Source organism: Lotus japonicus, chromosome 3 (assembly GCF_012489685.1).
Source record: "Lotus japonicus ecotype B-129 chromosome 3, LjGifu_v1.2".
NCBI classification, from domain to species: Eukaryota; Viridiplantae; Streptophyta; class Magnoliopsida; order Fabales; family Fabaceae; genus Lotus; species Lotus japonicus.
Window position 1 is genome coordinate 4,457,014 of NC_080043.1, and position 27,445 is coordinate 4,484,458.

Below are 27,445 nucleotides of genomic sequence, written 5' to 3' on the forward strand. Positions count from 1 at the left end.
CAACTAAAAATAAAACGATATTCTTCTTTATTTGAAGAAAAAAAATTGGAAGTAGTTAAAACTTTAGAGTTTAGATTAAACAAATTCTATCTTATAAATAAAAAATTAACAATTTTTGTTTGCAAATGAAATTAATTCTTTATTCCATTCGTCCTTTTTCGATAAAGACATTGTCAATCATGAAAAAAAAAAATATAAATATCATTTTACCACTTTTTATAAGATTTTTATGATCATATTGCAGTTTAAATAAACAAGAAAGATTCTTTTTCTTTATTACAAGAGAATTAAAATAGTTTTCCAAAGTAACCAAAAGAGAAGAATTAATACATCTTTTATCACAAAAAAAGTTAGCTAGTTGTTAGAGGATAGTGGATACATAATAAGGGATTTAAGAGTAAGATTTGGTTCTTTAAAGTGATGTAAAAAGAAACGGAGACACAAGTCTCTTAGAGGAACCGAACCCATAGCATTGGGTGAACAAAACAATAACCCAATTGTAAAAAGAAACCATCGGACGAGAAGTCTCCCTCACTCACAATCATGTTTCTATCAATTTCCCCTTTACAAATAGTAGAAATTTCGACTAGTCGGACGAATAGTAACCATTCCTATATTGAACTTCAATACACCATTTTTGGAGGAATCATGGCACCCCGATTTTAAAGTGTTGCCATCTGATCTGGAGATTTGGTTCGAGCTGTAGGATTGCTTTCTTTGCATACGCTGGCCAACCTGCCTACAATAAACCTTTCCTCGGACCCCGAGCATGGCGAGAACATTATAATATCATACACTGCTTTTGTTGTAGCAGAACATGTCAAGAATCCAAGGTTCGGTTTAAGACTGATATCTGACCCGAGTCCCCATTTAACAAGAAAACTTCCAGCGGGACATATGGAGAGGATATGGATGCACCAAACCTGTAGGTGGGTTGCAACATCTTGCTACCTTTAGCACATGGAATCGTTCTAAGTCGTGGCCCAGTTCTCATTTGCCAGATCTGCAGGACAATATCAATCACGATTCAAGAATTAAAAATCTACAAGTGAAAGCAAGTATGCCGGTAGAAGGCTTGTTCAGCTTTTTGTGCATAGTAATTGCAGTAAATAGCAGCAAACATTAGAAGAAGCTGTCATATCATTCTAGTAATAATTGCATTAAAGGATTTCAATGGTTTTATCAAAGAGGTGGAAACGTTTAGTTCACACGTAATGTAAGGTAAGAGACATACCTCAATAATTCCTTTTCTTGGTGCATGAATAGCCAAACACAAGCAGTAATCACTCTTCATTGGTTCATAATAAGTAGAGCTTGACGATGCAGTATCTTTATTCACCAACATCTCCATGAATAGACAGCTGGCATCCCTATATCCCTGGAAAATTACTAATTCAATATTAAGTGAATAGAACGGTTATTTTATTTTGACTTCAGGAGAGATAGTCAGGGCCAAAAAGATGAAGAGAAAACCTTCCATAAGCGCACCACCACAAGTGCTTGTGTATCAAGCAGCAATATGCGACCAAGAGAATCAGTTATAGCAGCCAATGTACCACTTGGTGATAAGGTAAGCTTCTCACCTTTCCTAGGGTGATCTTTTAAACACGTCAAAGGTGAAGCTGCGTTGAAACACGAACACAAAAGTCAGATAATGGGATTTGAATTTAGAAATGGAGGACAACAACACTGCATTTTATCTATTGATGAAGTCCAGTTGGTCCAGCTATATCTTTTCTGCTAACAATGTCTGATGGTTTTTTCTATTCAAAGACACTCATAATGAGCTTCTTAGGATCACTAAACATCAACTCCACTCATGTGTTGATAATCTGCCAAAAAGAAACAACAGATAGAAAGAGAGAGGTGTTGTAAAATGGTTAATCTGATTTGTGTTAGTCCTACCTCGAGCAAATGGCTGAGGCTTCTGATCTGATTTCCTTGGAGATTTCTTTGGAGAAGCCGGTTCACTTCGCCAAATCAATTTAGAAAAAGAAGCTACTGTGGAAAATGCTGCAGGCACTACTTTAGACAGGATAGCCCCCACTAATGACCTGCCTTTGTCCTCAGAAAGTCTTCCAAAAGGATCAAATAAAACTTGGTCAATACAATATTATGACAATAAAAATGATTTTTGAGAACATATCAATAAAGAAGTAACATAAGCAATATCTAACAATCATACCTGTAAGCTGAAATCACAGCATCCTCTCCAACAGCCACTGCACAATAATAACGTTGACTTGACTGCCCAACAATAAAAGCAGCTGAATTCAAATACCAGAAATAACTTCAGATATCATCCATTATCTAGGGTTCAAACAGCCACAATCATATAGCAAAGAAAACTCATGGTAGGACAGGTGAAACCGAGAAAAACAAACCATACAACATAATAAAATACTACAGATTGATCAAACTTAGTATCATTTCAGGGTTCAGATCATAAACTTTTCAGTAGTTTATAGGAATTAACCCGAGTAGAGCTTTGCAGGAAGGAAAATTAAACTTTAGAAAGCCTACAAACACCTGGAAGGAGTAAATGATTGAATGAAAGAGAAAAGAAAAGTTACTTCACACTTTACAAATTACACGTTGACGAGAGATATTTACAAGATTTGCTAATAGTTTCTTCCTTTTCTTGTTTTCAATTGTTTAGATTACATGAATTGGAATACAAGGAAATGTGACTAGAATGGCAGTCATAATATAATATAACTATATAAGTATTTAAAAGATTTTACCTGCTGTTCCATCAGTGGTGGAGGCATTATCCCAGTGATTGCGGCATCAGCACAAGTACCATACTTGCCAACATTCCACACCTGGTAAGGTAATTTCACATGGGAATGTTCAAAATCCTCTGAATCTTCCCTCTTTGGCTTTTGATTCCATAACTGAGATTGCGATTCTTCAAACCATTTCTGCAGCATATTCTGCATTTCAACATTGCAAAGCCTTCTATTAGACTCACAATCAGCCACCACCATAATCCAATATTCAGACTACACCTTTCAAATCCACATCAATTAAAAATCCTACTAAATATACAGCATGCCAAATACCTAAAAGTAAAAGAAATAAACAAAGGCATTCCAAGTTTTACATTTCCACCCAAGTTTACCTGAATATCAGAGCTATCAAAACGGGCAATCACACCAGGCATAATGAGACAAAACTCTTCTGAAGAAGAGTCTTGAATCAAATCTTTCTTCGTTCCGCGAACTCTCAACTTCAAAACACGTCCAGGATAAATCATCTACACAGGAAAAATCAAATTGAACCTATTATCAATTACCATCATGCATGCACAAAAGTACAAATAAAGCCACAACAACAACAACAACAAAAGCCTTATCCCACTAAGTAAGGCCGGCTACATGGATCACACTACGCCATGAATGAAGTCGGCTATACGGATCACACTACACCATAAATGAGGTCGGCTATATATGGATCACACTATGTCATAAGTGAGGTTGGCTATATGGATCACACTGCGCCATAAGTGAGGTCGCCTATATGGATCACACTACGCCATAAGTGAGGTCGCCTATATGGATCACATTCACACTATGCCATAAGTGAGGTCGGCTATATGGATCACACTACACCATTGAGCTCGATAAAAAACTAAATTATGAGGGATATTATTGATAACGAGATCATTTACGTCGAATCTTCCATATGAATCGAACAAATAAACCCAATTCTCATAAATTTCTAGGGATTATCAAAATTCACGAGCTGAAATTGAAAGCTATATCTATCTACAATTTTCACCTGCCTATGAATCAATTCACCGCGCAAGGAGTAAACAAGCAAGTAACCAGAGGAAGTTCCGGCGACGATGACACGAACGTCGTCGAAGACCAACCACTCGACGGCGGAGATGGATTCGGCATCGATGGGGGACAATTCGGGTCGGATCTTGACCCGAGATGCATCGGGATCGGACCAGGAGAGAACGAGGATTGAGATGCGGTTGGCGAGGAGGAGAGAGTGGGTGTCGAGGGCGGTGAGGAGATTCGGGTTGTCGACGAGCCAACCGGGTTTTCCGGCTCCGAGATCCGCCAAATCGTCGCATGCTATGCATCCCAAATTCGTCTTGTATGATCGTCTTGCCATTTTGTGTGTTTCTTTCTCCAATGATTCTTCTTCCCTGCAAAATGAAGGGGAAAAGTACTAGTTTCACAATGGCTAGTTATTTGAATAGTATTTATTTATTCACGCTTCATTTTCTCTTCAATCTCACGCTTCATTTTCCGTACGTTACATCTCATGGAACCTAATATGGTGGCGGATGCTTTAGCGAAATATGTAACTAGAACTAATTGTAGTTAGCGTGTGTCTCGCTACTTACCAACTAGTGTGGTGCCCGTCCTTTACCGGTATATGTGTCCTAAGTTACTTTTATATACCGCAAAATAAATTGGTGAATGTAATTTTAAAAGTAATATATCACAAATACAAATGTCATATTACTTTTTAAATAATACCGTAACATTGTATTAGTGGAATCACTTTTATAATAAAGTAATTTCACATTTAATAATCGCGGTATATTGTTGCAGCTCATATTTTTGTTATGCAAACCAATTTGTGTAATTTACATATTCATTCTGCAAATTAAACAGATGCAATTTCGTTAATTACCGCATTTTTACCGTATACAAAATTGTCATTCCACACTTTAAGTGCGGTATGCCTTTTTTCTTCTTTCATACTAGTATAAAACATAAACCATGCCTCCAAAATTCAGATAACCATGACAATCTAAACTTATTCAGTTAAAAATGGCTTAATTGTACTTTTGGTCCCCCAATTTTGGCCTTCCTGTAAAAATCGTCCCCAAACTTCAAAATTAGCAAAAAACGATCCTGAAGTTTACACCCGGTTGCAAAATTGGTTTTCCGTCCAAAATCTAACAGATTGCTGACGTGGTATTATTTAATAATATTTTAATTTAGAGAATTAATAAAATAATAGGCTTAATTGCACTTTTGATCCCCCAACTTTGACCTTCTTGCGAAAATCGTTCCCAAACTTCAAAATTAGCAAAAAAACGACCCTGAAGTTTACACGCGGTTGCAAAATTGGTTTTCCATCCAACTTCCGTCCAAAATCTAACAGATTTTTAAAATGTAAAATATTCTGAAACCTTTAAAATTGTTCTTCATCTTCATCTTCTTCCTCTATTATCTTCATCCCCTACAAACTCAAAAACCCAGAAAAAAAAAAACCCCTTCATCCACAAACCCAACATACCCTACAAACAACTGCCTTTACCACCCACGGAGTACAAGTGGAAAGGATTTTCTAAACAAGAAAGAAACACTTAGTCCCACCACATGACACAACAAGGACCGTGTAACTTCCACACTAAGAAGAAAAAAGCAAAGGATATAGGAACAATCTGCAGCAATCCAAAAGCATTCCAAATCTGATATCAACATAGCAGCATAGCCATCCAACCACAACAACAAAGATCTGTAGCTACAATATCATCATCTATGCTTTTGCTTCTTTCTCAATTTCTGGGTCTGTAGCTTGAATCACACCTTGAGGTTTCCGGGTCGAGGAATAGAAGATCGGAATCGCACCTCTCCCCAAGCTCAAACAATCCCTCTAACTCGCACTTGGCCAAACGCACGACATGTGTGAAACACGAACCAAATTTGGGCGTTTTGTGGGGTACGAAACAGAAAAACGATGCGAATAAGAGGGCGAACCAGGGGTTGCGCAGCTCGCTGACAGAGCATGGAGGTCGGAGTGGAAAGAGCGGCGATCGACGTGAGCGGCGACGTTGGCTTGCGAAGGTGGTGGCGCTGGGTAGAAGGAGGATCCTTCCTGCATTGGCTAGCTTGCAGAGCTTTCTTCTTAATTGAGTGATTATTTTTTTTGGGTTTTATTATTTTGGCTTAATTGCACTTTTGGTCCCCTAACTTTGGCCTTCCTGCAAAAATCGTCCCTGAACTTTAAAATTAGCAAAAAACATCCTCAACGTTTACATGCGGTTGCAAAATTGGTCTGTCGTTAGACTTCCAGGATCCCCCTAATATGCACAAGTTTTCTCCTTGTGTAACTTTACACAAGGCCGGTTCAACCGGATTAGTTTTTTTAAATAATATTTTAATTAAAAAATATGATTTATTATCTTAACCTCAAATTATTAGCCCCAATTATCAGCCCTAAATTATCATCTTCGTTCTTCATCTCACTGTAACCAAAAACAGCTTCGTTCTTCATCTGCATAAAGATTTCAGATCTGCCTCCGTCTCAAGCCCTCCTGCCGCCGTCTTTCATCAAGGGAGAGTGAACCATCAAGATCCACCTTCTCCTCCTTCACCCCAAATTTCTCCCTTCATTTCACGTTCACATAGAAAAAAGAAAAAAGGAACCACCTTTTCTTTTGATTCACCTCTCGGAACGGAACACAGTGTCATGTTCCGCGCGAGCAACAACCCGTGAACGAGTACCGGTCGCTGTCCACGCTGTTCCCCTTTTTATGGGCCGCCGGAGACGTCGTCGGCACCTCCCTCCTCGCTGTCATGGGCCTCTCCTTCGCCGTCGAAGAGAGTGAATCAGATGGGGACGCTCTAACGGTGTTGATGCCCAGATCTAGAAGAAAGCTTCAATCCCAACCACCACTTCTTGTTACTGTATTCAGGCAAGATCTGGGTTTCCCCCTTTTTGAATCTGGGTTGTTCTTCATCCACCCACCTACAGAAAGATCAGAGGAGAGTGAATAACATGTTCCAGATCTATTTTGTTGGTGATGGTAACGAATTTGGTGATGTTATGTTCTAGATCTGATGGAGGCTGTGTTTATCAGATCTATTATGTTGGTGGTGGTGACAGATTTGGTGATGGAAGCCATGTCCATCCACGTTAATTTTTAAAAATCTGAACATGATTATAAATTTTGACGAATCTTTTTGGTGATTTATGAGTTTAGGTGTGAAGGCTAGACTGAGTCTTTTTTTTTTTCCAGAAGGTGATGTTCTTCTATGTGGTCATGTCTTCCACAGCACATGTTTACTTGCAGAGCTCATTGATCCTCCTTGCCCTCTATGCCTTAGCCATTAGTAGGGATATTCATCCTCCTCATTTCAAACACTCATCAAATTTGATTATTAATCATATGAACAAAAGAAAAATTAACACAACTTATCAGTGGGGATAAGCGCTGAGGCATTTTCTGGGTTCCCGTAGAAATTGGTGATGGGTTTGGGGTTGGGCTATCTAAATTTAATAATCTGGGGTCAAATTAAAAAAATCACATTTACAATTAATTAAAATAGAGAAAAATCGGTTCACCCATCAAAATGGGTTAAACCGGCCTTGTGTAAAGTTGCACAAGGAAAAAACTTGTGTATATTAGGGGGATCCAGACTTCCATCCAAAACTTAACGGATTTTGGGTTAAAAAATGAATTAAAAAATAAAAAAATGAAACCCAACAACCTTCATTCATTATTCATCTTCTTCAAACATCTTCTTCTTCATTTTCATTCCTCTCATTTGAATAAAATCAACGAAACTACAGAAGACAAGTTTAAATGCTACAAGAATTCCAATATAACTATTTCAATTTCAATGCCAAAATCACAGCCACCTTACACCTGATGTCATATATTTCAACAAAGCCACCTACCCCTGCAAAAGAAGATCCCCTCGAGAGCATGAGATTGCAGATCAAATCCCAGAGGACAAACAATACAAGCCACTACTATTATTCACAAGCAAACAACAGCCACATCACCCCACCACTCTCAACCCAACCCAGAATTCAAGAACCCCACCCCACCCCAACCCCAACCCCAACAACACAAACACTGCAACAACAACGACATCAACATCAATAACAACGGTAGATCGAGCGATGGGTTCAATCGATTCAGGGCTTCAATAGACTCTGGGTTGCACATGAAGATCGACCCACTTCTCTGAGTCTCCCGTCGTTGACGTCCTGTGAATCCCTCACTGCTGACGTTCAATCTCCTTTCTTGGTTGGCGAAGCTCTAACCACCGCCGCGACGACCTTTCGCATAGATCTGAAGATTTGAAAGGAGGATAAGGAAGATGAGGAGTTGAGGGAGTGCTGGGGTGGATTTCGTTCTCGATCTGGGGTTGTGAGAGGGAGTGGTGGGGTGGGTTTCGCTGGATTTGGATTTCTCGATCTCTCCCTCAAACGTCCCTATCGTTTGATTTCTTTGATGGTGATGGAAGACGGAGATGAAAAGATAGAACTGGTGGAAGAAGCGAAAGTTGATGATGGGAGAAAATTGGATTTCCAATGTTGTGCATGAGCAAAATCTACTAGAAGGTGAAAGAGATAGAGGTTCTAGAAGTAATTTTCTAGTGGGTTTCTTTTGCTTAATGGAAAGTTTAGGATGAATATGATGAATCTATGGATTTTTCTTGGCTTTTCATAAGAACATGATGTGAAGATGATGAAGAATTGAAATATTTCCTATGTGTATTGATGGAGAGCTTCAAATTTCTAGGTTTCTTGTTTGATTGATGTTCAGGAAAAAAAAAGTTGAAGAAGATGATGAAGAACGTCATGAATTTCCTGGGTTTCATTTTTTTTAATTTTTAATTCCTTTTTTAACCCTGAATTCGTTAAGTTTTGGATGGAAGTCTAACGGAAGACCAATTTTGCAACCGCATGTAAACGTTGAGGATTTTTTTTGCTAATTTTGAAGTTTGGGGACGATTTTCACAGGAAGGCGAAAGTTGGGGGACCAAAAGTGCAATTAAGCCTATAACATAACTAGAATATAAGTGTCCAAATACAGTCAACATTTTAAGTTATATTTAGGCTTAATTATAGTTTGAGCCTCTGATGTTTCACGAATGTGCGGTTTGCACCCCCTGTGTTTAAAATGTGCGGTCAAACTCCCTTATGTATTTAAACTGTGACATTGATGCCCTTCCGTCAATTCCGTTTGGTTCCGTGAGTTGACCAAACGGTTCTCCCTTCATTAAATGACGTGGCGTCCACGTGTAATAACAATTATTTTACAAAAAAAAAACTAATTTAATAAAACATAAAAAAAAATAGTAAAACAACTAAAAAACCCTCAATCCCCATCTGTCCCTCACGCTTCCAGCCCCCCTCTCTTTCCTTTCTTCTTCTTTTTCGTCTTCATCTCCTCCAGTCCTCCCTCACATTTTCATCTTCAGCAAAATCAGAACCCAACCTTCTTCTTCTCCTCTTCTCTATCCCAACCCCATGACCCAAATGCTAACCCCAAATCAGAAAAACAAACCCCCATCTACCTTCCACCCTATGCAAAGCCAGAGAAATTTCACTCCACTCATTTACCAGATCTGCATCCCCATGTACCTTCCACCCTATGAAGATGTGGTTGGGGATGGTGGTGAAAGTTTAATACACAGACTCACCAACAATGATCAAACTTGATTTGCTTGGTCATAGAGTCGTTTGCTCACACTTGTGATACACATTGGTTAAATTTGTTTGGTGGCTTGGGTTCCCTGGTGCAGCTAATGTTTGTGCGGTTTCAGCATCTATTCTGCATTTTTTCCAACGAATAATGAATGGGGTTTCTTTGTTCTAATTAGGGTTCAAATTGGGGGGATCGGGTAAGTAAAAATTTGGGGAAAACTTGGTTTAAAATTGGGGGAATCGGGTTAATGAATGGGGGAGGGAATTATTTTCCTAATTTTTTTTTAAATAATTATTATTACACGTGGACGTCACGTCAGTTAATGAAGGGAGAACCGTTTGGTCAACTCACAGAATCAAACGGATATTGACGAAAGGGCACCAATGTCACAGTTTAGATACATAAGGGGGCTTGACCACGCATTTTAAACACGGGGGGGTGCAAATCGCTCATTCGTGAAACATCAGGGCCCAAACTGGAATTAAGCCTTATATTTATTTTAAAAATGAAATATAGCTAAACAACCACAGAATTATTTTAGTACCCAAAAGAAAAACCACATAATTATTTAAGCAACAACAATAAATTTTTGATTGACTACAAATTAGTGGACAACATCAGATAATTTAATCTGTCTACGTTCATATATCCGGTCGACAAAAACAAAGTCAACTAGATACCATTCCAGTTGGTAATGTCACTTCAAAAAAAAGGACCTTACACCTATGAACCGATGACCACATTAGATCCTCAAGCCTTGAAGTACTCTTCAGGGAGATGAAATTTTAAACCAATGGCCTGCAACCACCGAAATTAAATAAAGAAATAAATTAGACAGCAAACATGCAAAGATTAAACATTGATGACATAAAATATTATTGAGAGTGAACATGCTGCTTAAGATAATAAAGTCCGCACTATGTACCCATAAACTTCAGATTTGGATCCTCTAAGACCCTCCTGCCTCTAGAGCACATAAAACAATCTACCATCACTAATTGTTAAAGTTTTTTAATTAATTGATTTTTCATGCAATAATCTTGAGTTCTTGACCTTTAGAACTACAAATCAATAATCAAGATTCGGCCGGAGGGAGCTGCAGGGGATCCATTTTGATAAACTTCATTTAAAGCACTTAGACTGCGTTATGAGCCTTGCCAAGTTGCCATTATTCACTTAACAGAAAAGCTGACCATGTCCTACATGATGCTTGAATCAGGCTAGGGGGAATGAATACTCAAGTACCAGCCACAAAATAGTGATGAAGTTAATTGTTCAAGGCTAAAATGGTTTAACTACCTCTGCAAATTTAATATCAGCATCACTATGATCTGATTTTCTTCCAGCAGCATCACCAACATAAAAGGATCTACCAACATAGAAAATGCATGGTTAACATTCTCATCACTTCATGGGTAACCTATCATATTATTCTGAGTACAAAGAAAAGGAATATAAACATAGCATCAATTGAGCCAATGAATAGAAAAAAATAATAACTGATCCATATCAATGGTAATGCCGGAGTTGAAGTGCTGCTCCATAAGTTGCCACATCCCTGGTTTTGGTTTGCGATAAGGATCATCTTCCTTTCCGGCAGCTTTGCCTGAGTTACTTAGCCCACAAGCTATAAAAACCTGTGTAGATAAATTTTAGTTACTCAAGGTCAGCTTCTCACGTACTTCCTAAACAATTTCAATAACAAATGGACAACAAAATGCTTTATTTCCCCCTTTAATCTTTTGTTACATAATAACTGAAACATGCAACACCATAGTGAAATACTTTTTACCTAAATTTTCAAAGGTGTAGAAAACCACAAGGTGCAAAACATTCAATTTCCAATTTTAACATCTATGGATGTAAACAGAATCGAGATGCCAATACTCTGAAGATGTTTACTCTTACAATAGTAATTCACAAAAGAAGTGTAAATCATTTACAGGAAAATTGGATTCACCATGCAGATGACTTGGACTTAGAAAAATTATTTTCGAAAGCATTGGACTTCCATTGATTTAATTAAATACTGGTTGGATGGTATCTCGACATGTCTAATCCCTTTTTGTGACCAACAGGTTGGAAATCATAAAGTAAAAGTGCTTGAATAGTCTAATCTAGTTGCATAAATCCAGGTTGGGTAGAACCAAGGTATCTTCATGAAAGATAATTTCCCACATCTCTTTCTCCATAAATATGTATATTGGGAAATATATTTTGGTAATTCAAAAACTACTATGTATAACCCTAGGAGAAAGAGGCTAGAGGAAGATCTTTATCCACACTTATTGGTGTGCAAGGTGTCTTAAAGAGAGAATTACAACCATGCCTACAAGAGTTATGCATCACTCTTTCATTTTAGCTTAATGGGCTCGTTTGCCTCTGCTTATTTTGGGAAATAATAACTTATTTTCAAAAAAAAAAATGTATTTTTGGAACTGCTTGTATATGTTTTTGAAAAAAAACAGAACTTGAGAAAATAAAACAGAACTCTAATTATTTTTTTAAGCTATTTCTAGTAGCTTTTGGAATAATCAATTATTTCTAGTAACTTTTTAAACTGAAAAGCAATTTTTATATTTGTAAACAAACATAAGTTAATTTCTGCTTTAAAATAAATCTCTTAAAATAAAATTATTATTTTTTATTCAACTCTAATATCACTTGTTTTTTTAGCAGAAACAAACGGGCCCTTGCTTTTGTTTCACAAGTAATTAGAAAGGACATTTTCAACCATGTAATCCACATCCAGAAATCACAAACATGGTAACTAAAGAAGAACAAAGCTAGGGACGGACCCAGCTTTAGCTTAAAAGGACAATCCCCCCCCCCCCACACAATTACAAAAAATTACGATACATGGTACTGAGAAAATTGTGTTTGCCCCCCTCCCAAGCAACTAGCTAATTAAAGGTCCTCTCGTAGCCTAACTTTTTGCTTGACAGGCCCACAGCTAGGGTTTAATTAAATTGTGTTCGCCCACCTCTTTAGTCCACACGCACAACCAACCTTTTCTATATTTATTACTTTTGTAATGACAATCGTATTTATCTTTTAATTTTCTATTGATTCTGCACTGTTTTGAGTATTAATATTGATATTGTTTCTCTTGTAAATCACCCGCAGCAACATGCTATGTGGTTATTGAGTTTTGTAACTAATAATAATATAAAGAGAAATGCTAGTAACACTCCCTTTAACACTCTCATTTATTAGTTGAACTTCATGTGAGTCCTAACAAATTGGAAGGGAGACTCATATTTTAATTGGACCTCATAAATTTCAACCATTCAATAAGAGTGTTACAATGAAAATGTTGAAGTGAGTGTTGTTAGTATTTTTTCAATAGAAATAATCATTGTAAAATTTTACTGAAGTTTTATGACTAATAATGGATATTGTAAATTTTATTAGAAATTTTCTCCCCCCCCAACCCCCAAACTAATTTTCCTAGTTCCTTCCCTGAACACAGCAATAATAACTGGTAACCAGCAGAAAAACAATCCATAATTGAACAGCTGATAGCATAACTACAAAAGATACATTTGGGTTACCAACAAAATCACCTGAATCGGGACCTTCACTTTCTCAATAAAATTATTTAGTCGTCCAATTTTTGAGTCCACAGCTTTTTGTCTCGATTTCTTCCAACGTTCAATATTAGATTCATTGGTGAAAATTACCTATAGGAGTCAACAGCAATGACTATAGAGAGTAAACAACACCGTCATACTGGCAGCACTACTCCATAGGATAAAGATTCAAATAACAGAAAGAGGGAGAATATAAATGGTCAATTTCTAAAATCAGCCAAAATTCTAAAGTATACTCAGCTTTTTTTACAGTTAGAAGAAACACACCAGCTTGTAGCCATTGTTGTATAAGCTTTGTAGTTTATCAGGAATTGACTGATACATGAGGGACCAAGCCTTTGGACCAACTCTGAAAGAAAAGGTTAACTTTCTCAATAATCAGAAAGTTCTGATTTTCAGCGGGACAACAAAAAAATATAAACATAACCTCACCAGCCCATAACGTTGATAATTAAAAATTAAAATATATCCAAGCCAATAACTTCTTTTCGGTGACAGCAGCCCATAACCTCACCAGAAGCCTTATCACTTATATTGACTCCCAAACCAATAGCATTAATAATAATAGTCACAAAGTTATGACTTCAGATGGAGACATACCTATTAACAGCAGTGTTTGCAAGACATCCATCAAAATCAAATGCAGCAATTTTACTTGAATCATGTAGACCATCATCCTGAAAATTATCAGAGCATAAAACAAACAGGACCATGTAAACCATGCAGAGAAGTATACCTTTGTTTGCATTGTCCCTTCATATTTTTAACTGGATATCTTGCACATGGTTTCCCCTTTCACAAGCTAACGAAACTACCAAAAAAAGACTATTAATCTCACCCGCTCAAGAAATATGACTGTCTGGAATGCCTTCCATTTTGGTAAAAGGGTAGCATCCTGGATCAGAAAATAATCTCATTGAAGTCAGAACAGTAAAAAATGAAAAGTTGGATAAGAAAAGTTAACAAAATTATGCACAACAATGTAATAAGAATAAGATAAGCTTTCACTATCATGCATCAAAGTAATAAAGTAATCAAATAATGCCAAAAAAGCACAAAATCTCACCTTGTACTTGCTCATGACGTCTGAAACTGAAAAGCTAATGTCCACCACAGCTTTAACATCAGATGTGGATAACTGCAAGACACGAAGAACAAAGAGAGTTAACAATAAGGCATTGCAAGGAGAAAATAACCATCTGAAAACAACAGAAACTGACACTTCTCAGATTCTGATTCAACTCTTTATATCTTTTTTAGATACATGGTTAAGAATGTCAGGTAAGACTTTCAAATGACTATAAAAATAATAAAGAAATATTTCAATCATATCTCTTCATGAAATAATGTTTCAAATATTTGTCAAAGTATCTTGACTTTCTTCATACAAGAGATCTAGACCAACAGGAAAAGGTAATTGACAACATTTCAATACATCATACAGTGAAGAAGAAATGCTAAATAGAAGATGGAGGCCAACAACTAAAAACCTACTTAATGGGAAGCAGAAACCACAACCCCGCTCCAGCCCCTCTCTCTCAAGGATACACAATATGTAACAGTTGGTATTCGATACTTCAGAAACTGAGTCTCTGACATTTTAAGTGGTTACCTTTCTTTTCTTTGAGTCACTTTCTTCAGTCTCTTTCTGTTCATTTTGTATGTCTTCTGTTGCCTTACTAACCTGTCAAAGGGTAACACAACCATTATGAATAAGTTTGAGAAAAATTGAAAAGGCAATACAGTTTTATTTACAGTTAAAAAAGCAGGCAAGTTAAAACAAAAAAGGGGGGAAATTAAAATCAAAATGAAAATAATAATCACACATAAACAGTGACAGAAGCAAAGGTGGCCAAGCATGGGCCTTTCTCCCCTTCAATTTTTTTTCATTACTAAATATCAAAATTTTATTGCTATTAGAGTTCCCTTTTAGACAAAAGGTATTGGACTTGAACCCTCTTATTTCATCCCAGATCCCTCTTTTGAGTTAACAAATCAGGCCAAAGGAGTAGTCATAAACTATTTTTCTTTATTGCACTATATACTGAACTAAGACATGTATCAGACTGCTCTTATTTATAGTTTATACTTTATACACATAGCCTATACCATAGACCACATACCCAACTAACTAACTAACACTAATTACACCATTAACCACTAACTTCTCTAACTGTCAAACTGAATTAACAATACTAACAACATTCCCACTTCAATTCAGATTGACTAAGGATACACCTAACTTTTCTCTTAGCATCTTAAACATCTAAACCTTCAAAGGTTTTGTTAGTGTGTCAGCAAGTTGCTCCTATAGGATGATAACCAAGCAGAACCATCTGCTCACTTTTATCTTCTAGTTTCCTCCTCTTCTAATCTGGCATATGTCTATAGCATAGGGAACAAAATATCCTCAAGTGATTCACACTAGGCATTTCCCCTGTCCAAGCGTCTTCAGGTATGATTGTATGAAATCTTAGTTGGACACAGACTCAAAATATAAGCTATTGTCATCATTGCTTCACCCCAACACGTAGGGCATGATGAACAGGCCATATTTGACAAATATTGATGGTGTCTGGCAGAAAGCCAAAAACAGGCCATATTTGATAAATATTGATTGCGTACTATGGTGGAATATCAGCCATGGCGGCTTGCTAGAATTCCGCATGAGATTCAGCCATGGCGGATATTTGATAACACTGACATGCATAGTAGCTCAGCCACTAGGATGCAAATCTTAAGGGTTTTGTTGCTTGACAGAAAGCTTTTAAGATCAGACGTTCTCAAGTAATAATAAGTCTTAACTCAACATCTAAAACCCCATTTAAGCGTGTGTTTGGATACATCTCATTTCATAAGTTTTGATCAGTGTTATCAAATAGCGACTATAGCGGCGCTGGCGGATTTTTGGCTAATCGCGACGCCGCGATTGCCCACTATAGCGCGCTATTCCCGCTATTCGCTGCTAAATAGCGGCCGACATAGCGGATTTTTGGCTCACCGTGATGGTCTGCAATCGCGATTTGACAACACTGGTTTTGATTACATTTTGTCCTGAAATGTGCGGGGCGTAACGTCTGTTTACATCGATACCAACATATATCTAAACACAGAAATGATTTCAACCCAGCAATACAAATATTCCCTTATCCCTACAATGCTCTTCCTACATATATTCGGGTCAGCGAAAGTCGAGTTCTCTCACCTTCTCTTCGGAGCAGTCATGGCTTTCAAATAACTCTTTCACAGCTTCCTGGTCACTACTCTGAAAACAGTAAACACACAAACATGAAACAAAATGCAACAAAACTTTGACCTAAAATCGTTGACCCAATTTTGGAAAAGCGAAGATGAGGGGAATGAAAACCTCCAAGGAGGAAAATCCAGTGATGATGTGAGGAGAATCCGGATATGGCGGAGGGAAGCAAGTGAGATGGTGCCATTTGACAGTCTCGAAACCTCTGGTTTTGTCCTTGGAGACGATACCCAACCTGAGTGACTTGTTCTCGATGGTTTTGGAGCACCCCTTGCATGAAGAACGGTTCGATTTGGCGTACTCCGCCTTTATCGATTCGGGAGTCGCCATCGGAAGAAGAGGGTTTCGTCCACCGGAGGCGGTTCGGAACGGCGGAGGAGGTGCCGGGACGGTGAAGAGTTTGGGGAAAATGTTAGGGCGGTGACAGGTGTTTGCGGCGAAGAATCTGAGGATGGAGAGCATGAAAAGATCACAGTAGAGTGAGAGTGTTCAAAATGTGAAGGAAGAAGAAGAAGATTCAGAATGGCAGCAATGTAATTTCACGACCACTGAGGGACTGAAAATTTCGCGCCATATTAGGTTCATCAGTCATCACTAATGTGAAGATGAGAAAATTGGGTTAGGTTTTAGTCATAGCTCATGTTGTTGTCAACTTGTGCGGGAAGGTGTTGGGTTAAGGTCTGCAACGAGTGCAACCCTCGTGTTTAGTTGCTAATGTTGAGTTTGAAACTATGAGTAGACTGTTGGTGATAAGCCGGAGGAAGGTGAGGGTGGAGTCAAGTCATCATGCTCCTTATGCCCTAGGCGACACACATGCTACAATGGTCATAACAAAGGTGCTGAAGTGAACCAGATATTAAAGTCAGTTAGATGACACCGTCAGTTGCAGTAAATTGTTCTTCTTTTTTAGTACATCGGAAAGATAAATTGCACCCGCCATGAATCAATCCCTGAACCTCTCATACTCAACTCATATGCCCCTAGCTCCTACCACTTGAGCTATCCTACGGTGACTGCAGCAACAATTGATTTAGTGGTGAAGATATTTATCCTTAAACTCATGTATTGATGTTATTTGATATTAACCGATCTTTAATTAGTTAGCTTGTTTGTTGTCCCATTGGTTTTTTCAAGAAAGCAAGCAAAGATTCTAAAACTCTTTTATCTTATTATAACAAGTTAAAACTTTAGCTTGTTCGAATAAGTTAAAATTTGGAAGTATGCGAACAAATTATGATTTAGACTTATTTCAACTCACTCATCCATGTCAGCTCACATATGTCACAAACCAACACTTTAACAAATATTTTTCAACTCACCCCAATTTAACAAATTTTTTTTTGTATTATTTAAAAAAAAAACCTCAATATAAAAAGCATTTCTATTTCTCTAAAAGAAAAAAAAGTACATAAGTTTGGAATGTGAAGGAAGACCAGAAGTGAACTTGCAAACCAAGACAGAACATGGATCCCTACGATGAAGAGAGGCTGAGAAATGAAGTGATCTACCTCCACTCTCTCTGGCACCAAGGACCGCCACAAAACCCTATTCCATTTCCAACATTCCCTTCTTCTTCTTCTTCACACCGACCCTTCTTCCCTCAACCCCTCCTCGATCCCCATTTCGACCCACCACCGTGGCGCCTTCCCCGTCATCAACAACCGCCGCCGCCGCGCACAGTTTACCCACCTGCACCCGCTCACACCACCGCGTTCAAGAAAAGCAAGAACAAGAAAAAGAAAAAGAAGAAGAACCGTGCTAAAATACCCGACCCGGGTCCGGAGTGGCCGTGTCCCGCTTCACCCGACCCGAAACCAACCACGGGCTGGGGTTCGTCGAAGCCACATTCCGACCCTCCTCCTGCGGTTTCGCCTGAAGAGAAGGAGAGGCTTGCAGCGTTGCAAGCGCAGCACAAGGCGTGCAAAGTTTTCAGGGAGTTTCTGTGTGCTTCTGAAGATGACGATGAAGAAGAAGAAGAAGATGATGATGATGATGGTGAGTTGGAAGAGTTGTTTGTGGGGGTTTTCATGGAGGATGATGAGCTGAGGAGGTATTACCAGAAGTATTTTGAAAATGGGGATTTTTCCTGCTTGGTTTGTGGTGCTGTTGGGAAGAAGAATTCTGGGAAGAAGTTTAAGGATTGTGTTGGTCTTGTTCAGCACTCGATGTCGGTTTTGCGTGGGGTGAGGAGACGGGCTCACAGGGCTTTTGGGCAGGCTGTGTGCAAGGTTTTGGGTTGGGATATTGATAGGCTTCCAACTATTGTGATGAAGGGGGAACCTCTTGGATGCTCTGCCCAAGCAGAGGTAGTGTAATCAGGATTTTTAGTTCAATTGGAGTCTGTTTATTTATGAATGAATAATGATTTGTTTTTTTTATATACAATTGGTAATGTAATCAAGATTCTGAGCTCAATTGGAGTATGTGTTTATTTATAGATGATTTGTTTTTTCAGACAATTGGTAATATAATCATGATTTTGTGCTCAATTGGAGTGTGTTTATTTATGGTTATGGGCGATTTGTTTTTTCTACAATTGGTAATGTAATCAAGATTTTTTAGTTTAATTGGAGGTAATGGAATAAAGTTGTTAATTACAGTTTGTACAATTAATTTCTAAAGACTAAAGGGATAAACTTGTTTATAAGTTGGCAATTTGAAACAGAAACTATTGAGGATCAAAGTGATATTAGCAGCATTTTGGATCACATTGTGTATATTTACTGTCTGTAATAGATGAACTGGTTTCATGTGGTGTTTGAAACTTTTCAGAGTGAGCCTAAGGAGAATGTGGCTGCTGATGATGACAGGCAAGGTGGTTCCGACAAGTCAGATGATGAAGTCGTGCCTTTGGAGCATGGGGATGAACCAGATGAGGAGCATGCACAAGGGTGTGACCATAATATTAGTGGGGTTAGTTGTTCATGAGTTTTTCCATTTCAAGGAAAAAATAAGGAAAGCTAGAAGAACACACCTTGTTATAAGGTTTGAATATTTTGACTTGGTTGTAAACTCTTTTTGATGTCTTACTTGCAGTGTTCTTCCAAGGAAAGTGACATGTTGGATATTGAATTGGAAAATGGGGGAGGTGGTGGTAAAAATGAGGTGAGAATTTACTATCTTTCTCAAACTCTCCTGTGTGGATATTTTTATCTGGCAGTCATTGTGACATAAATTGTTATTTAGGCAAAGAGTTGCGCTTTGATTTTTTTCATTTGATTTGAAATATGTTTCTAATATGGCAATCCGTGCAAGACCTGATATCTTCACTTCCTCTGGTAGCTAAGTTTAAAATTCATCAATAAACTAGTATATAGAAACAAATAACTGAAGTGCCAAATTGTTACAAGATGCAGGGTGAGCCTGAGGAGAAAATTGATGATCATGATAAAGATAGTATCCATAAATCAGATGATAAAGTTGTATCTTTTGGACATGGTGATGAACCAGATGAGGAGCATGCTTGCGGAGTTGATCAGAGTACTAGTGAGGTTAACTGTTTATAATATCAGTTTCACCTTTTCAAAGGAAAAAAAAGAACAAAAGAACTGGAAGAAGAATCTGTTGGCAATTAGTGATATAAATGGGTTCAAAATTGTTGTTTGCGCAGTGTTCTTCAAAGGAAGGTGATCCCCATAATACAGCTGAGAACCTTTGATGTAAAAATGTTGGATATTGGATTGAAAAATGCAGAAGGTAAAGCAATAGATGAGGGGAAAATTTATTGTCTTTCTCAGATTATGTGAGAGATAGGGATATGCACAGCACATTTACTTTTTCCATTTTGAACTACTCCAGTGTGTGTGTTTCATGCGTAGCATAATAGTGATTGTTATTTTATGAAAATATGCTGCTTTGATGCTTTCAACCGATTAATTTTAAGAATACATTATCTTCTTCTACAATTGTGCTGAATGGTTTTGCAAAATCCCCATTGCGATTTCCTCTTCAACAGCTTCAGGATGGCCATCCTTTAACACTAAGCCATCATCTCAGATTTGTTCTCCTTCAGCTGAAGAACAAGCAAGTGTGGAAGTTTTGCAAATATAGCGCAAGGCATTAGCATTAGAAGCTTGCCAAGAATACTTAGCTGGTAATGATGGTTCTGACTGTGATGATGATGACAATGTTCATGAGGATGAAGATGAGTTAGTGTGAGGAGTTCAAGTTTTTTCTAAGATTGTTTACAGAAGATAGTGACTTGAGGAAATATTATGAGAACAACAATAGGGAAGGAGATTTTTATTGTTTGGTTTGTGGGGGTATAAGGAAGAAGATGTGGAAGTGGTTTAAGGATTGCATCGCACTGCTTCGGCATTCCATGACTATAAAAAAGACAAAAAGGAAGAAAACTCATAAGCCTTATTCACATGTCATCTGCAAAGTTTTGGGTTGGGACATTAATCGATTACCGGCTATAGTATTAAGGGCTGAGTTCCTTGGTTCTTCCTTGACAGGTTCAAAGGTGAGATATTGTGCTTGATATTATCTCTATGCTCTATGTTAGCTTTCAATATATGCTGACTGGTTTGAGTTTGTTTTCACAGGGTGACCCTGAAAAACCTGCCGATAGTGATATAGATAATTCGAATTTTCTTGAGGAAAATCAAGCAAAGTGAGTTCTTAGGGAGGTTAATTTGGTTCACTATAGTAATAGAGATCCTGGTTCCCGCTTCGGATAAGTTCTCCTTGCATTTGCCCGGAGATGATGCTGCAACTAGCTTGCTAGTAGTTGTTCTCTAGTTAATGTAGTATGCATTTGTTCATGCTGCTTTCAAAATTATGTTTCGTATGCCGATATGCGCAAGTGTCATCTTTGCCACTGATATACATGCATATGTACGTAGACACACATATATCCAGTACAAGTGAGAGGGGGAAGAAAAGAAAATGAAGGAAAAATATCTTTGTAAAAATATTGAGAAAGAGAGCGTATAGATATTATGTCAACATCATTTATTGATCATACGAGGTCTGATACTGGGCCTAGGTAGACAATGTATTTCCCTAAGTAATTGATGTCTTAACAAAATTTACAGGCGATGTCTTGTTATGCTCACAGACGACGCCCTTAGCTTCTTGTAGACGATTTCCCTGCTTATAAAAACATTAAGCATTTTCCTGAAACTTGAAAGATCAATTATTAAACTTTGAAAATAGCATTCTTGGTCCCAAACGTTACACTTCATCAACAATTTTGGTCTCCCTTCAGTTTTCCGTCCATTTTCTAAAGTTTTTGTCATACGTGACTATTTTTAAATGATGTGAAATCCTAATGAACCTCAGATGGTGCACCCATGTGAGTCGCACGTGCTTGCTCATCATCTTCATACCACTGCATCTTCATCCCTCATATATCTGAATATGCAAGATTCAATTTTTCCCAGCATCATGCTTTTGTCCATTTTCACACACAACTTCTTCACTTGTTGCTTATCTTCCTCCAACATTACTTTGATGAAGAGTAGATTGTCACTCTAGTGATTGAAATGTTGTTCCAAAACCAGTTTGGTTGGAAATCTTATTACCAAAGATCGTTCATCCCCGAAAGAAGATCACCTAGGAAAGCAAAGCGGTGAGAGCCAGATCTAAAATTTCACTAAATCAGACATTAGAAAATAAGGGATTTTGTAGGGATTTTGTTTGAGGCGAAATTTCTCCAATGTTAGGGATGCAAAGTGTGTGTGAGAGATGATAGAATCATAACGATGCAAAGTGCTCAAGATCAATACTAGAACACCAGTTGAGTAAATTCTAATTAACAAAAGCTTACAAAACACATAACTAACATGGTGGGGCTTTGTCCCCTTTATTATAAAAAACAACATAACTAACACCATAACAAAAAGTAATAATTCATCTTAAAGTTAAACATTATATCTCTCGCTTTAGAAGCTGTTGAAGATCCTGGATAAATCTATCAATGTTGTAACACCTCATTTTCTGTTATTAGGTTATTTATTATTTTATTTTAATTAGTATTATGGTATATGGTAATTAAGTGATTTTGTTAGATAATTAAGTGATTATGTGATATAGATAAATAAGGTTTTAGGGTTTAGTGTGAGTAATTGAGAGTGGGGCCCATTGTATGGCTATTTAAGGGTTAGGAGTGAAATAGAAAGAAAGAAAAGAAAAAAAATAAGGATTAGAAGAGAAGCAGAACAAGAAACACGTGAAAGCAGAGAAGGAGAGGAGAAAAGAGGAGAAAACTTAGAACTGATCTACAAGAGGTAAGGGTTTGAATTCATGTTTTATGGATTGGTATGATAGTGGATAATGATAGAAAGCATGATTTAGGAACCCTAGGTTGCAAAAATTCCCAAATTGAAATAGTTAGGGTTTGGTTTTTAGATGATTTTGGGGGTAGATGATAGGCTTGCATGATGCGCAGAAATTTACGTTCTCTTGTACCCTTTTTCGTGCTATGTTAGTGGCATAATTTGAAGAAGTAGTCTTCATAAAAGTTGTAGGTTTTTCTGTTACGAAACTTTTGCCACTGGTTTCACGTCATTCCGACGTCTGTAACTCGAGTTATGTGTATTTTAGTGAGTATAGGTTAAGCTGTCCAGTTTCTTACGAACTGCGGTTAGTGTACGATTTTTCCTGATTTTTGTACTTTGAATTGTGACTTGAAAATTTATAGAGGTTTACAAAACGTGTATACGGAACCATGATAAAAATATTAGATTTTTCTGAGTATATTTGATAATTTACATCTATTTAGTAGTTCATTAGATGTGTGGTGCGCGCACATGGCGAGTTGCGCAGGAAGATGTCGCAAGATGTCGCGACATGGCGAGTTGCGTAGGGAGATGTCATGAGATGTCGCGACATGGCGAGTAGGGAGATGTCGTGAGATGTCGCGACATGGCGAGTTATTCAGCGACATGGCGAGTTGCATAGGGAGATGTCGTGAGATGTCGCGACATGGCGAGTTGTACAGTGAGATGTCGCGAGATGGCGAGCATGAGCATGTCGCGAGTTTTTGGGAAAATTTAGAGAGAAATCCAGTCTTTAGGAAATAGTTGCAGAACCTGTTATATATGAATTATATTTAATTTACATCTATTTTTAATAACCATTATATGATGTTGTTTCTGAATTGATGTTATGCTTGAGATGCTAAGTTGTTATAATTGCAAGTTGTATAATTGATAACATGTAATATGTGTTTTGTGCAACTGGTGATGAATATGCTAAAATAATTAGGACTTGGAGATGGTCTGAATATGCATATGTTAGTTGAGTTTTGCACAATACACTGCATAGTTGTCAAGAGGCAATGTTTGCTGGTTCTCGTGGAGGCTAGTGACTTGTCCCAAAACTGGAGTGGTTTTGAAGCCTAGAGCGAGGGCTTTATTGGTGGTTATCTGTCTGGAGTGGACGCGGTGATACCGCTAAGGATAACAACTTTGGTACCAAAGGCATTTGCACGGGTCTCACTTGAGTCATATGTGTTATGGTGATATTTTTGGAGAGATTTGATGTGATGGTAATTAGAGACTATTATGTATGTTCTAAATTGAGCTGTGATATATGGAGTATTTGTCATAACTGTGAACTTGATTAATTATGTTAAAATTACATAATTTATTATTTGTTAGTGAATGTGAGTAATTTATGTGGAGCATAGATAAGCTTTTACATTATTTATTATTATGCTTATCCATATGATATGAGTTCTCACCCTTCTGTTGGAATGATGTTCTATGCGACATCGCTCAGGTACCGAAGATAATAGAGCTTCTCGCAAGGGTTAGTTGGAGGAGCTAGTCTTTCATTTACGGTTTAGTTAGGGGAGTCATGCTCTGTTATGTAACACCGGGAAACGTTTAGTTTTGTACCTTGATGTTAAGAGTTACCTATGAACTCTCTTTATGTTAAATTTTGGAGTTGAAATAAATCCGCTGTGCTATGCATATGATGTTGCGACATTAAAGTTGGAAAATTTATATATTTATTATGAGCATAACAGGTGTTTTGATTTATGTTTCTGGAGAATAAGTGTGACACCCTCTGTGTTATGCATTTTACTCTGATTTATGATATATTATTATGCGGGGTTTAGAGGGTGTTACAAATGTAGCCATTCATTAGCGTTGGTTGCTCTTTAGTCTAGCAACCAAATCACTTCCTTCATCCATCAGAAACTTAATAGCTTTACAGAAGCTTTCTTTTGTGATTAAATCCCTCCAATTTTCTCATTTTTCCACAGAAATTGCTACTTCCAGCTCCTCAACAAGTAGCTTGGCATTCAATGCTTGGTCCGCGAGGAAAGGAACCAGCATTATTTGTTTATCACTCATCAAAGACTCCCACATAAAACCGAATCTGCAGTGACTCACAAAGCACCCGACTGATGGGTGCTTCAAAATCAATGATTGTTGAACCCAATCCCTAGCAACAACTCCTCTTCCCTTCACCCTCTCCTCAAAACCCTCTGGTAATGCCTCATCCACAGATGCACAACCTAATAGGGTCTTCAAGGCGACAAAGAATGAAAATCCTGAAAGTTCAAATCTAGGACACGACGGACCCATGCTTAAACCCATCGAGCCACGTAGCCCAATGTTCTTCTAGCTCTCCCTTATAATCCTCCTCAGGCAACACGGGCCCGGTCAAAAGCACCGACTTCTGATACTGTGCAGCAATGTAGTCACAGAAGCAACCTTCCTTGATCTCCCTAGTGGTTTTGATGGCTATGACATCACTTCGTTTCAAGGCCATTGTGAAGCGGTCATGTTACCTGTACTAAAACTTAAGCTTTTGAGATAACTAGTGCATAACATGGTATTAAAGCTCTATTACCAAGTGATCAAGCACATGGTAGGTAGAGGCCTATCTAAAGGGTGTTCGACAATGTGATTTTAACTTCTTATTCGACTATATATACTTAAATATAGTTTTTTTTTTAGTAAAGTACACTCACCCCCCTCAAGGTTTATTAGAATTACACTCCACCCCATTCTTATCTAAAATCTACACCCCACCCCATTTTATATAGAGGCAAATTTAGTGACGAAAAATATTCTTCATTAATAATTAGTTATTATTTAAATTGTTAATCAATAATTTCAAAAAATATTTTCATTATAATATAATAAATTTAAAAATGTAAACATTACAGTCCCCCTCACTCTCTCAATCATGTTCTTCTTCCGCAAATTCACAATGCAAATTTTTGCAATAGCACACCTGACCGGTTGACAAACCATATCTCAAACACAGTGAAACATGCTTGTGTTTTCATATTTGGTAATAATTCAATTTGAATTAAAATAATCTCTTTATACCTCTAATTTTCAAAATTGGATTGTAGACCCTAAAAGCAACACAAATGGGTGAAGAAAATTGAGAAACAAAATTAAGAAATATGAAGTGGATCAGAGGTTATTAGAACCCTCAACGGTGCGGTGGAGCACCGTTTTTAACAAAATCCAACAACATCTTAAACCAGCAGAGCGTTCACTCACAACTTAAAGGGGTGAAGTTCACAAGAAGTAGTTGAACAAGTGGCTTTGGGGATGTGCGATTCACGTTCTGGGGTTCAGGTCGCAACAAAACTTTGAGGCATGGTGGTGCCATGGGGTTTCACATTCTGGGACGGTGGCCACCGTGTTAAAGGGAGCAAAGGCTTGGTGGTGAGCGTTTGTGGTGAGAAATATGATTTGGAGATAGATGAGACGTGGACTCAACAGACAGAGTTGATGGATTTTTTAAATTTAATTTAGTAAAATTATTTTCATAAATTAATGTATGATAGTGTATATGCATTAAATTTATTTAAATTTTAACTAATTAGTAATTATTTTTTATTAGTGACGAATTTGTTTTCATCACTAAATTTTGCCTTTATAAAAAATAGGGTGGAGTGTAGATTTTAAAAAAGAATGGGGTGGAGTGTCATTTTTGCAAACCTTGAGGGGGGTGAGTGTATTTTACTCTTTTTTTTTAATTTCTGGTCTAGTTCCTCCAAAGATTTTATAAATTTTTATATTATTTTATTGAATTTAATTATTCTGCACTAATTGTACACATATGTTTTACAATCTAATTAGAATTCATCAATTTGTCATATCAGAATTAAATTTGAATTTAAATATTTAAAATTAAAAATGGATAAACTCAGGTAGATGCATGTGTAAAACTCTTTACACTACATATAAGTTAAAGGACATTGCTCCAGTACCCTTAAAAATAATAGCGTTTAGTACCTTTTAGTTTATTCTTTAGACTATGAATGATTGAGTTACAAATTTGAAAATTTTGTTACAAAAGAAATCAAGGCAAATCAAAGAAAAAGTTATGGAACCCCTTTATTTTAAGTGGTTTCCAAAGAAGCTGCCTAAATTAAATCCTTATTTTATTTTGGCCCCCCAAAGACAAAATTATGGATACGCTCGAGATGATAAGTGGGCATTTGAGTTGAAATAACTAGTTACCTTCTTCGAATAATATTTGTATGTAATCCATTGGCATAGCTTCAAGTCCAAGAAGCACTACTTTTGAAGAAGGGTACCCAGTTGGTAGTTGGCCCAACTCCTCCAAAGTCATGAGTCTGTCCCTATGAACATTCTTAGCAGACACGAACTTTATAGCAATGTTGGCTGCACACATTACATGGTAGAAAATGGTTTTGATATCAAACTTGTTTGTTATTTGAGGTACCCAATGTGCATGATCAAAGAACAAAAAGTCAGGTTTGGTTTTGCTCAATGCTAGCTCCACTTGGTCAGAGGTCTTGTCCATTGCAATTTGAAGGAGATTGTGGATACCAATGGGAATCTCTCAGCCTCTCTCGGTGCCAAGAGGAAAATCATCAACAAATGGAATGGTGAGGGTATTGAAGGTGATGAGGTGTGGATAAAAATTTATGTGTTGCAGTTCAAGTTGTGCTTTTTGGGGTAGGAAAAAAGAGACTTTGCGACCTCTTTTGGCAAACTCGTTTGAGAAATGGAGGAATGGGTCATGTGACCGGTGGCAAACCATGGAAGCATGGATATGTGAAGCTTGGATGTGTTTGATGTAGCCATTTTGTTTGACATCAATTGCTTTTTTTTTTGAATACAAGATCACAAGGTTGGTTTTTATAGAAGAAAATTTGTTCACCATGCCTGCAATTTACCTTAACCTTAGAGAGATTTAGCAATAAAAAAGAAAATGTGAGAAATATAA

The 27,445-nt window shown here is 37.4% G+C and overlaps 4 protein-coding genes across 6 annotated transcripts; 1 reads left to right on the top strand and 3 right to left on the bottom strand.

Moving 5' to 3' along the window:
* Positions 1-306: 306 nt before the first annotated feature.
* LOC130748437 (uncharacterized) lies at positions 307-4,318 on the bottom strand. The gene is made up of 8 exons (XM_057601658.1): positions 3,784-4,318; positions 3,125-3,259; positions 2,745-2,936; positions 2,186-2,247; positions 1,906-2,075; positions 1,474-1,622; positions 1,235-1,378; positions 307-1,003 (listed from the first exon to the last, which is right to left on the bottom strand). Exons 1-8 carry the CDS (start codon positions 4,126-4,128, stop codon positions 821-823), a joined length of 1,380 nt encoding a protein of 459 aa, XP_057457641.1. The 5' UTR covers positions 4,129-4,318; the 3' UTR covers positions 307-820.
* Positions 4,319-9,894: 5,576 nt separating this feature from the next.
* LOC130749079 (polynucleotide 3'-phosphatase ZDP) lies at positions 9,895-17,076 on the bottom strand. Its single transcript, XM_057602368.1, has 11 exons — positions 16,379-17,076; positions 16,217-16,276; positions 14,624-14,695; positions 14,078-14,149; positions 13,850-13,906; positions 13,612-13,688; positions 13,279-13,360; positions 12,985-13,101; positions 10,919-11,055; positions 10,718-10,787; positions 9,895-10,216 (listed from the first exon to the last, which is right to left on the bottom strand). Exons 1-11 carry the CDS (start codon positions 16,727-16,729, stop codon positions 10,169-10,171), a joined length of 1,143 nt encoding a protein of 380 aa, XP_057458351.1. The 5' UTR covers positions 16,730-17,076; the 3' UTR covers positions 9,895-10,168.
* Positions 17,077-17,670: 594 nt separating this feature from the next.
* LOC130748723 (uncharacterized) lies at positions 17,671-21,310 on the top strand. 3 transcript variants are annotated; one of them, XM_057601968.1, is made up of 7 exons: positions 17,671-18,573; positions 19,040-19,180; positions 19,304-19,372; positions 19,618-19,758; positions 19,878-19,963; positions 20,223-20,732; positions 20,815-21,310. In XM_057601968.1, the coding sequence occupies exons 1-5, from the start codon at positions 17,731-17,733 to the stop codon at positions 19,923-19,925; spliced, it is 1,242 nt and encodes a 413-aa protein (XP_057457951.1). In that variant the 5' UTR covers positions 17,671-17,730; the 3' UTR covers positions 19,926-19,963; positions 20,223-20,732; positions 20,815-21,310. The 3 variants fall into 3 exon arrangements, with proteins under 3 accessions (XP_057457951.1, XP_057457953.1, XP_057457952.1); XM_057601970.1 differs by having other exon boundaries at positions 19,624-19,758; XM_057601969.1 differs by lacking the exons at positions 20,223-20,732; positions 20,815-21,310 and having other exon boundaries at positions 19,878-19,974.
* Positions 21,311-24,471: 3,161 nt separating this feature from the next.
* On the bottom strand, positions 24,472-27,303 carry LOC130742794 (UDP-glycosyltransferase 79B11-like). Its single transcript, XM_057594891.1, is given in 5 exon segments — positions 24,472-24,750; positions 24,836-24,980; positions 26,790-26,877; positions 27,064-27,237; positions 27,240-27,303. Coding segments are annotated over 5 exon segments (750 nt in total).
* Between the last annotated feature and the right edge of the window lie 142 nt (positions 27,304-27,445).

Bases quoted from the DNA above. Each gene is read 5' to 3' on its own strand.
- LOC130748437 (XM_057601658.1), bottom strand. From the start codon at position 4,128: ATGGCAAGACGATCATACAAGACGAATTTGGGATGCATAGCATGCGAC. The intron at 2,076-2,185 runs GTATGATTGTTA...TCCTTTTGGAAG, and splicing joins GCTGTGATTTCAGCTTACAG to ACTTTCTGAGGACAAAGGCA. The intron at 1,379-1,473 runs GTTTTCTCTTCA...GTAATTTTCCAG, and splicing joins TGGTGGTGCGCTTATGGAAG to GGATATAGGGATGCCAGCTG.
- LOC130748723 (XM_057601968.1), top strand. From the start codon at position 17,731: ATGGATCCCTACGATGAAGAGAGGCTGAGAAATGAAGTGATCTACCTC. The intron at 19,373-19,617 runs GTGAGAATTTAC...AATTGTTACAAG, and splicing joins GAGGTGGTGGTAAAAATGAG to ATGCAGGGTGAGCCTGAGGA. The intron at 19,759-19,877 runs GTTAACTGTTTA...TTGTTTGCGCAG, and splicing joins TTGATCAGAGTACTAGTGAG to TGTTCTTCAAAGGAAGGTGA.
- LOC130749079 (XM_057602368.1), bottom strand. From the start codon at position 16,729: ATGCTCTCCATCCTCAGATTCTTCGCCGCAAACACCTGTCACCGCCCT. The intron at 14,696-16,216 runs GTGAGAGAACTC...ACCCTTTGACAG, and splicing joins ATGACTGCTCCGAAGAGAAG to GTTAGTAAGGCAACAGAAGA. The intron at 14,150-14,623 runs GTAACCACTTAA...CGTGTCTTGCAG, and splicing joins GTGACTCAAAGAAAAGAAAG to TTATCCACATCTGATGTTAA.